Source organism: Triticum aestivum, chromosome 2B, assembly GCF_018294505.1.
Source record: "Triticum aestivum cultivar Chinese Spring chromosome 2B, IWGSC CS RefSeq v2.1, whole genome shotgun sequence".
Lineage (NCBI taxonomy): Eukaryota > Viridiplantae > Streptophyta > Magnoliopsida > Poales > Poaceae > Triticum > Triticum aestivum.
The window spans coordinates 724,156,801-724,167,377 of record NC_057798.1 but is presented as its reverse complement, the minus strand read 5'-3'; the positions used below and the strand labels follow the sequence as shown (position 1 = coordinate 724,167,377).

Sequence of the window (10,577 nt, the reverse complement as noted above, 5' to 3'; positions counted from 1 at the left end):
GACCACGTGATCGCTAAACACGGAGAATACCATGTGGACCCTGAGTTCATTTGGAATTAGGAGATTAAATTGTAAGAGATAATTATATTGTATATATGTAGCCAGTACGTAGCGTCGGATAGATATACGAGAACTTGTTGTTCGACCAATCTCTCAGAGAGGGAGAGGTGGTCGATATCACTTCTCTCTATGCATATATTCATGACGATCTTTTGTTTCCTTCATTTGCTTACTAGCTAGCGTGTCTAGTCCTCTCTATACGTATAGTACGTAGCGTCGACCAAGCACGGAGATAAGAGAGGACACTTCTCTCTATTAATTAGCTAGCTAACACAATATATGAAACACCTAAATTAACCCTCCAAAAACCCCTAAACCCCTCCCCCTTTAAAAAAACAAAAAACCCAGCACCTGAAATGCTGACGCGTGGATGCTTATTGGTCCCGATTAGTGCCACCAACCGGGACCAAAGGTCCTCCTGCCTGGGCTCGCCGCACCGTCCACGTGGAGGCTCATCTGTCCCGGTTTATGCAAGAACCGGGACTAAAGGTTTAGGGCATTAGTACCGACACTTTAGTCCCGGTTCAAAAAGCGGGACAAATGGCCCTCACGAACCGGGACAATAGGTCCTTTTTCTGCTAGTGCCAGATTCCGGAAGTGAATTCCATCATAATGCATTTTTAAAATTATATTTATATTTTTTTTTTGAAACAAGGCAAAAGATTTGCCACTTACATTCATTAAGCAGAAGAGGGTTGCCCGGTTAATTAACGGAAACCCAGGCGAAAACCGTTAAAACACACGCCCTCCACAAGGCACCATCAACACACACCGACCCGAGGGCGTGTGATGGACGCGCATGTGATATTTTTTTCTCTTGCTGCAACGTACACATGCTAACCAAAACAGTTACATTAAAAGCTCGGAAAATTTGATGCTATGTACTATAAATTACATCTGTGCTATTCACTATTAATGATAGGAAATTATGTAGACAAACACATGCTACTCATTTCTAGCAACACCTACTTTGCTTCGTAGCGAAGCATGGACATTGTCACGTTGTTGCCACTGTTGATGATGGCAAGGAGAAGAATAGGCGGTGAAACGACTGAGATATGGTGTTGAAAAAGAGGATCTCGACCTGTGAGAGGTTTTTAGCCATAATTGTGGGGATAGGGGCAATGCATTTATTTTTATTTCATTGCAACGCATAGGCATTTTTGCTAGTGCTAATCTAAGAAAACAAAAAAACAGAGGGATTATGCCAATGCTTCATGTACAAGCAAACAAGCCGTCAAGCCATTGTAAATTTGTGGGGGATAAATTGAGTGACAGCGGGAACCGGCAGCCGGCAGGGCCAGTCAACTCTTGAGCAGCACAGATGCCTTCGAAGGAAAGCACCTGCTGACATCGATTCAAGTTTCACCCTGCTTCGTACTCCTACTACAGAAAGCACCATCGTCACGCACTCACGCTCCAGGGAGGACTACCTCCCGTCCGTTCCACCTCCTCCGCCTCCCTCTGAAGCCAATCGGCAGCACCGCCGCCACCGCCACGCAACCGCGTTGACCGCTCCCCCGAGTCGCCCCTGCGCCGCGGCAGCCCACCGGAGCATTGAGCAAGCACGCCCCACAGACGCCCTACCCCGCCGCCAGGGTCTCCGACCGACCCGCGATGTCGCGCGGCGGCGGGTGCTCCCCGCCGATGGATCTGCTGCGGTCGGAGGCGATGCAGCTGGTGCAGGTCATCATCCCCGCCGAGTCGGCGCGCCTCGCCGTCTCCAACCTCGGCGACCTCGGCCTCCTCCAGTTCAAAGACGTACGTCCGCACGCCCTGTTGCTCACACCTTTGCTTGCTTTATTGCTTGGATTTCAATCTGTTTCCCCACTTCCGTTCGATCGCGTAATGCTGCTCGTCGTGTTCCTTCAAGCTCGGGTGCGGACCGGCGGTGTGCGCCTAGCGTTTTGGGCCTCGGCGCTGTAAACAATAGAGCATTGCGTGCTATGATACGCGATGTGGACTGCATATGTCTCAACCGATAGCCAACGTGCAGCATTGACCACTTGAGATAAACAATTATAGGATTGACCCAGCGATACAGATTACTACCTCCTCCGTCCTAGTTTATTAGCCACCCCTTTATTTAGGATCATATTTTGACCATTGATTTTAACTACTAAAATATAAGTCAAACAGAGCAAATATGATGTCATCGGAAACTATGTTCGAATACGAATCCTACGATATATTTTGTGTGACATGCATTAACACTTAGTGAGTTAAATTTATGGTCAAAGTTTGACACAAAATTCGAAGGGGGCCAATAAGCCAGGACGGAGGTAGTAGAAGATAGCACGTGCCTCAACCAGATAAATACTTAGCTGAAATGGTGCCGCTGCAACAGGTGTCGGTGTTATGAAAAGTTGCCGCATCTCAAACTTTGGCACGAACAAAAGCCCCTCCCCTATTATTGCAATTTGAAAATGGCAAATTGAGGCATGGATTTGCGCCACAGTGATCGTGTACCATGCGGGACACTGTCATCTTGAACTCTACACATGGCAGCTAACGCACTCACTGCTGAGGCCGATCACTGGTTATACACGATCCTAGTGGTATGCTCTTCAGGCCCTTGTTTTCTCTAGTATATCCCTCAAGAGTGGTGCGTTCTTCTTCGAATGGAGGAGGCATAATGTTCTTCATGAAGCACATGAGGAGGCAACTTTTTATCCTTTTCATGGATGAACATAAAATGCCTTAGGATGATGCCTTTTCACGGAACATCACTAGGATCATACGTACATGACTGTCAAGTTAATAATAGCCTAATTTTATGTCCTCGTGATAAATTTGGAACTATAAACATTTCAAATTTTGTTAATTACTTGAAGTATTTTTCTACAACTACTGACATGCAACCGTACGTGTAGCGCTATCTTATGAGTTTATGTAACCTCAGGTGAACTTATTTTAGCTTGGAATTTCGTAAGGTAAAACATGAAACCATGTTGACATAGGCGATTTTTATCTGTGTTAAGTCATGCTTTTTTCCTTTTCGTTTAGTCCAGGAGAATCTAATATCTGCCCTTTGTTTCAGCTTAATGCGGACAAGAGCCCATTCCAACGGGCATATGCTGCCCAGGTACGCGACCTTATTTAATGCTTTCTTGTTGCTGTGCTCTGTTATGCAATGTGGCCTTATATCTGTCCAGCTTATTACGATTCACAGTTTCCTGAATACCTGTAAAGGATCTAAATCCCGTGTATGTCACTGATTAAATTTCGTATAGAACTGTTGGTCTTTTCAGCATCTTTTTTACTTTATGCTGTGAAAACAATATCCTATTCTGATGAGGCGAAACAATATCCTATTCTTAATGCCCAGATTATCACCATTTTCCTATGATACATAGTGGGTTAATACATGTCCCCATTATATGAGGATGGAACCACAATATCCAGTTAATGCAATGATTTGGTTTTCAGAATCCTACGTTATCCTGATTACATGTAGCCTAATGTGAAAAGGACTAAACCCTAAATATTTCGCATTCGTCTTGTGCTCTGAATCATAATCATATTTACTACTAGTTCATACTGATCTGTGAATTTAATAATCTTTTTTCTGCACATACACCTTGTGCAGATCAAGAGGTGTGGTGAAATGGCTCGCAGGTTGCGTTTTTTCAAGGAACAAATGTCGAAAGCTGCAATATTGACTTCTCCGACGCAATTTTCAGGAGCTTCTTTGGAAATTGGTGATCTGGAGGTATTTGGTTAATGAAACTTATGCCCTCATCATTTGCAGGTTGTAAGTGTAGAATTTTGTTTTAACATTGTCAACTAACAGATAAAACTTGGGGAATTTGAAGCTGAGCTAACTGAAGTAAATACAAATAATAGAAAATTGCAGAGGACATACAATGAGCTGGTGGAGTACAATGTTCTTCTAGAAAAGGTATGACCACATTAAAGGATAATTAAATAATTTATTTAATGCAATTCACTTTTCTCTTTTCGTGCATTGACGAGAGCACCATAAACTGAAAGGAATTAAACCCTGAAATCCCCTGAGGTGCAAGGTGAAAAAGAAACAATACAAAAAACTTGCTTGTAGAATATTTGTGACATCAAGGAAAGGTAATTGACTCTCTAGTTTCTATAAACACCCTGATATAGTTAAAAACTTAAAATGTAGCAATATTTACCACCATTGATTTCGAATTGCATTCATTGTACATTACTTTGGGTTTTATTGAACATGACATGAAATTCCTGATGTTCCAATCTCAAGCAGGGATCAGAAATTTATAAAAAGTATAATTGTAATCGATGCAGCCTTCACCAAACAAATGTGAAACCAGAAACTATATATTTTGATGATTCAGATTACAGAGTAGTATTGATTGACTGAATGAAAAGAAACATCTCTTTACAACTTTTAATGAAAATTTAGAAGAGAGTAGTTTCTGTCGGCTTGTATTTGGGTCAACGACATGACAGGAGTCATGTAGCAAGCATTCCAGGAAGTAGCGCATAGCAACAGCAGGAGGATGAGGAGTCAGATAAATATCTGGTTATTGGTGTAGGAAACAATTCATTGTTAAATTTGTATGCAATTAGGAACCCTTGTCTTATGGGAATCTGGTCATGTTAGTTTTCTTTAGCCTGAGTCCACCGTAATCTTTAGGCAAGCAAGAAATAAGTTCCTTATACCTGAACTTCCTTTGTGCCGAGGGGTAAGCTGCTGACTGCATTTGCACCTTGCTGCCGAAGCGTGCTCCTCGCAATGGGTACCATGACTTGTGCAGTGCAATTATTTTTCTTTTCTCCTTGTGTGTTGCCAGTTAGTCGAATATTTGTGCTCGCTGTGCCTACACAGGGCACCTAATTATCCAGTTGTGCACTTTTGACTGCAATTAGTATTATTTTTCTCGCACGCCAGATTTTAAGTGTGCATCATCTGTTGAGGCTTCTGGTTTTTTGAGCTATGGGGCATTATTTTTAAAACTATTTAAAACTATGCCGGTTTGTTTTTTTTGTATTTGTAGGATGTATTTTGGATGTGCGGATATTTTATTTGTACATATTCGAGAGTCCTATAATGCCATGTCCCTATAGTAGCTCCACCCTTAGTTATATGTTGTTCATTACTGGTCTCTATTTACTTTCAGACTGGTGAGTTTTTCTACTCAGCTCAGAGAAGTGCGGCAGAGCAACAGAGGGAAATGGTGGCTGATCAGTCTGGTGATTCTTCTCTGGAGAGTCCTTTATTGCACCAGGTGAGGACCATTTTGCTAGTAAAGCAATATATTAGTTCTCCTTGTTTTCATACTTCTTTCGTTGCAGGAAATGGTGATAGATCCATCGAAACAAGTGAAGCTAGGTTCCCTGATTGGTCTTGTGCCAAAGCAAAAGGCTATGGCCTTTGAGCGTATACTTTACCGTGCCACCAGGGGCAATATGTTACTCCGACAAGAATCTGTTGATGAATCTATAATTGATCCACAATCTGGAGAGAAGGTTACTACTTCCCTTTGTCGTCAACTCCCTTCCATAAATTTTAGGAATTACTCCCTCTGTAAACTAATATAAGAGCGTTTAGATCACTACTTTAGTATTCTAAACGCTCTTATATTAGTTTACGGAGGGAGTACTTATGAATATTCAATATGATGCTTCTTTGCTTTTTATTTTTTTGCGTTGAAGACGAAGTTTGTTATGTCAGATGATTGAAAATGAACCTAATCAGTACTATTGTATGGGATTTTGAGATAACAAAAGAATCATAAACAACCTATCCTGTGACGGGTGTGGCATGCCTAGCCAGCACTACGGTGTGGCCCAAGCAGTTAGAATAGGAAAAAATTAGAAGGGGTAATTAGTGGCACAAGTTTGCTTAAATTTGGTAAAGATGTGAAAATTCTGCTAAATGGGGTATTTCCTGTCACAAACATGAAACTAGGGCATAAAAAATGGAATTCACTCTACAAATTATTATTTTCTCGGCAATGATGTTTAACATTCAGCTGTAAGCCACATCATATTGTTGTTATTTCTCCCCCACTAGTTATGTACTTATTTCTGAAATATTATTTTCCTCATATGGTTTTGTCACTATAACGTATTGACAGGCCGTGAAAAATTCTTTCGTTATATTCTACTCTGGGGAGAGAGCAAAATCCAAGATTCTAAAAATTTGTGATGCTTTTGGTGCCAACCGTTATCCGTTTCCAGAAGACCTTGCCACACAATTACAAACTATTCAGAAGGTTGGTGTCTACCCCTGTGTTTTGTTCTTTAAACCATGTTGGTGCTCATTTTGCTTTGTGGATTAGTTCTCTTGAAGAGAATGCTGAGACCTCCTCTCGTGCTTGCTTTTGTATATATATATATCTATGTGATGTTCTTGAGCATATACTATATATTTGACCTTAGTACCATACAATTGATAGCACATCATCATATTAAACCCGCTATTATTTAGTACTTTAGGACACATTTTTGTAAACTGGAGGGTGTATTTTCTTTTCTTCTTTTTGGTGTTTCATGTTTGATTAGATAGGTAATCTTGTTGAAATTTTTTTCCTTTCTGTCTCAAGCTTGTGCAGAAGTTCTGAATTGTAGTCGAAAATTCTTTCACAAAAGCTGTTGTACTATATTTACTAAGTTACTATTATTTGTTCTGAAACATTTGCAACTGTTTAGGTATCTGGAAAAGTGTCAGAGTTGAAGGCAACTGTTGAAATAGGTTTAGCTCATCGTGACGGCATACTTAAAAATATAGCTTGTGAGTATGAAGAATGGAACAACCTGGTAAGCTTGTATTATATACAATCTTTTGGTATGTTTCTTATCATGCAAAATAGAAGTCCGTGCTATTTGAACAACGCTTGCTGAATATCTTATTAATTTCGTTGCATTCATGTTTAATTCTGATTGACGTACAAATGCTTCAGTTAAAGAAGGAAAAAGCTATTTACCACACGCTAAACATGTTCAGTCTTGATGTAACAAAGAAATGTTTAGTTGCTGAGGGGTGGAGTCCCGTTTTTGCTACAAGTCAGGTATGCAAATGCACTCTCATCCCTTCTAGAATTGATGTTTTCTGGCTGCTTTTTTGGTTTCGGTTGCTCTTACTTTGTCAATAGGTTTAGGAGATTATTTTACCTATTGCAGGTACAAGATGCACTTCATCGTGCTACTACTGGTAGCAACTCCGAAGTTGGTTGCATTTTCCAAATTCTGAACACACAAGAATCTCCTCCAACGTATTTCCAGACAAACAAATTTACGTCCTCCTTCCAGGACATTGTGGATGCCTATGGGTAAGTTTCAAAAATATAAAGATTGTTAGGGAAACACTAGTGAGCCATAAGCCAGTATATGTACACGTACATGTGTGGCACATTTATAGGAAACTTCTTATACAATGGGGTATCAGTATTACACAACTAATATGGCTCTTTGCCAAGCTTACAACCAGTAGAATCTGAAGGAGCACAAAGACCCTAAAAGACCACAAAGTAGTACGAACGAACGAAGACATATGTGAACCACAAATATGTTCCCAACAGTGACGTTACTGAGCAAACGACCCAGTGGAGGAAGCGGCAGAGGTGGCGTTGGAGAACACGGAGGGACTGACAGGTGCAGCGGAACGTAGGAGAAGCCACTCAAACTCCTAGAGACAGAGAATCAGGGCAACAAGGACCAGTGCCAACCATGATACATCTCTCACATATCTGTATCTATCTATTTCATAATCGGTATATCTAGATCAGTATACTGTTTTGTCCATTTATTTGTTGATTTACTTTGTGTTTCCCTTTTCTAAACCTTTAGTACTGTGCTCATTTAGTGAAATTCTATCATAGTTATACTCTTTCTTGTGTTCCTTTCATTGTTTGTTTTGCTGATAGATAATTATGCCCCCGTACTGGTCATGTTAAGTTTTATATTTCTATTATTTCTTTGTGCTATATGTGTAGAATACGGAGCATAATTATCTATGTGGGTTAGGACTTTTATCTTCAAACTAGTGATACTAATTCAACATATCTGATATTTATTGTAATTTACAGAAATGGTTACCATCAACCAGGAATAACCTAGTCACTTCTTACTGCATAAAGGAATTATTGGGGTTCATGCTATGTGCTAACTTTACATTAAATATAATTTGCAGTATTGCGAGCTATCAAGAACTAAATCCTGGTTTATTTACCATCGTAACATTCCCCTTCTTATTTGCCGTCATGTTTGGTGATTGGGGTCATGGAATTTGTATATTTCTTACTGCACTGTACCTCATAATCCGAGAGAAGAAGCTAGCTTCACAGGTTTCGTCTCGAGCCTTCTCTTCTTCATTCAGTAGATATATGTTTTCCAAGGAAATTATTATTAACTTTCTTCATTTCTTTGCTCGCAGAAACTAGATGACATAGTGGAAATAATGTTTGGTGGGCGCTATGTAATTTTGATTATGTCCCTTTTTTCAATTTACACTGGATTGATATATAATGAGTTCTTCTCGGTTCCATTTGAGCTCTTCGGTAAATCTGCCTATGCCTGCCATGATCCTTCGTGTGGGTAAGCTGCTGAATTTGTGCTCCTACTTTGATGTTTTATGAAAATCGCATGACTTTCCCTTTTTCCCCTTTGTTTTATTTATAGGGATGCTACAACTGAAGGATTAGTTATGGTGGGGCAAACATACCCATTTGGTGTCGATCCAGTGTGGCATGGAAGCCGCAGTGAGCTGCCATTTCTCAATTCCCTAAAGATGAAAATGTCAATTCTTCTTGGAATTGCACAAATGAACCTTGGAATTGTGTTGAGTTTCTTTAATGCGAAGTATTTCAAAAATACTGTTAATGTTTGGTAGGTCGAACTCTTCCCAGGAATAATCAGTCCTGTGATTTCAAAAATACTCATTCAGTTTTTGTGTCAACAGGTATCAGTTTGTTCCCCAGCTGATCTTCTTAAACAGCTTATTTGGTTACCTGTCACTCCTCATCATTATTAAGTGGTGCACTGGCTCAAAAGCTGACCTATACCATATAATGATATATATGTTTCTGAGTCCAACGGATGATATTGGGGAGAACCAGCTATTTCCTGGGCAGAGAATTGTGCAGGTTTGGTGATATTCATTGCTGCTGCCATGTGTTGATTCTGTCAGTTGCACATAACATTTCTTGTTTCCTCGCAGCTTGTTCTACTTCTGCTTGCTCTGGTGTCTGTGCCTTGGATGCTGTTTCCGAAGCCATTGTTTTTGAAGAAGCAACATGAGCAGGTTGCAGACCTTTCTTAATTCCCTAACTGTCTTCTCACTGGAATATACTCCTATATCATATACCCACTTGTTGATGTTTTAATTTGCCTCCATCAGAGACACCAAGGCCAGCATTACACCATGCTCCAGGAGACAGATGAATCAGTGGCTCAATTGGGAGGACAACATGAAAACCCACACAACCACGAGGAGTTTGAATTCAGTGAAGTTTTGGTCCACCAGCTGATCCACACAATTGAGTTTGTGCTCGGTGCGGTCTCAAATACCGCCTCATATCTTCGTCTTTGGGCTCTCAGGTATCATTGAACATGATATAACACATCAACCCCAAATAAGTAAGTTTCTCCTCACGAGACAGACATTGACAAGTAATCGATGTCTTTATTTTTGCAGTCTCGCGCACTCAGAACTGTCCAGTGTCTTCTATGATAAGGTTCTTCTTCTAGCATGGGGGTAAGATGCACTCTCTTTTACTGCTCTCTACGCCTATTGTGGCTCTTCTAATGCTGTGTTGTGCTCTCTTTGCAGATACAACAATGTTATCATCCTTGTCGTCGGAGTAATGGTCTTCCTCTTTGCCACTATTTTTGTTCTGCTTTCGATGGAGACCCTGAGTGCATTTCTGCACGCCTTGAGGCTCCACTGGGTCGAGTTCCAGGGTAAGTTTTATGAGGGTGGTGGGTATAAGTTTGCACCATTCGTGTTCGCGTCGATCCTCGAGGAGGAAGATTGAGCCCCAAGCGGTGTATGTAATTTACATAATGTAAGACCTCAAGAGGCTGTTGGAGGAAGATTCAGAAAACTCATGTTGCTTGAGCTGGAGCCATACCTGGTTATTTGTAAATTATGATGTGCTATAACGGTGCGGCTGGTACAGCTGCAACTAAAGCCGAGTGCATTGCATCTCCACATTTTTGGGAGTTGTGACATTCATCAGTTTATGCTCATGCCTGCGGTCTACCACATAACCGATGTGTATTTTATACTATGATTTTGTAAATAAATAAGACCCGTTGTTTTGAGCATGTTTTACTTGACATTTGTCGATAAGTTTTTTCTCGAACGTGCACCAAGATGCGTGTCATTTGTATTGGAAAAATGGGTAGAATGGTGCCCGTCTTGCAACAAATCTGGTTGTAGTATCCATAAATCCATGCCAAGAGCATAGAAAATGATATGCTAGTTGTAGATGTGAGATCTGTTAAACATATTGTTATGAGGCCTATGGTCGGACATCTTATATGTCACGTTGGAATAGCTAGGTAGATATCCGGTG

The 10,577-nt window shown here is 40.6% G+C and overlaps 1 protein-coding gene across 1 annotated transcript; it reads left to right on the top strand.

The window, feature by feature from the left end:
* Positions 1-1,432: 1,432 nt before the first annotated feature.
* LOC123046968 (V-type proton ATPase subunit a3) lies at positions 1,433-10,333 on the top strand. Its single transcript, XM_044470428.1, has 18 exons — positions 1,433-1,821; positions 3,101-3,145; positions 3,650-3,772; positions 3,854-3,961; positions 5,178-5,285; positions 5,353-5,526; positions 6,138-6,275; positions 6,712-6,819; positions 6,963-7,070; positions 7,183-7,331; positions 8,192-8,345; positions 8,435-8,595; positions 8,680-8,886; positions 8,960-9,143; positions 9,218-9,301; positions 9,398-9,597; positions 9,695-9,754; positions 9,830-10,333. Exons 1-18 carry the CDS (start codon positions 1,678-1,680, stop codon positions 10,032-10,034), a joined length of 2,460 nt encoding a protein of 819 aa, XP_044326363.1. The 5' UTR covers positions 1,433-1,677; the 3' UTR covers positions 10,035-10,333.
* Positions 10,334-10,577: the final 244 nt, after the last annotated feature.

Coding starts and splice junctions, on each gene's coding strand:
- LOC123046968 (XM_044470428.1), top strand. CDS start 1,678: ATGTCGCGCGGCGGCGGGTGCTCCCCGCCGATGGATCTGCTGCGGTCG. Junction 5,286..5,352: donor AGAGTCCTTTATTGCACCAG/GTGAGGACCATT, acceptor CTTTCGTTGCAG/GAAATGGTGATAGATCCATC. Junction 8,887..8,959: donor AAAAATACTGTTAATGTTTG/GTAGGTCGAACT, acceptor TTGTGTCAACAG/GTATCAGTTTGTTCCCCAGC.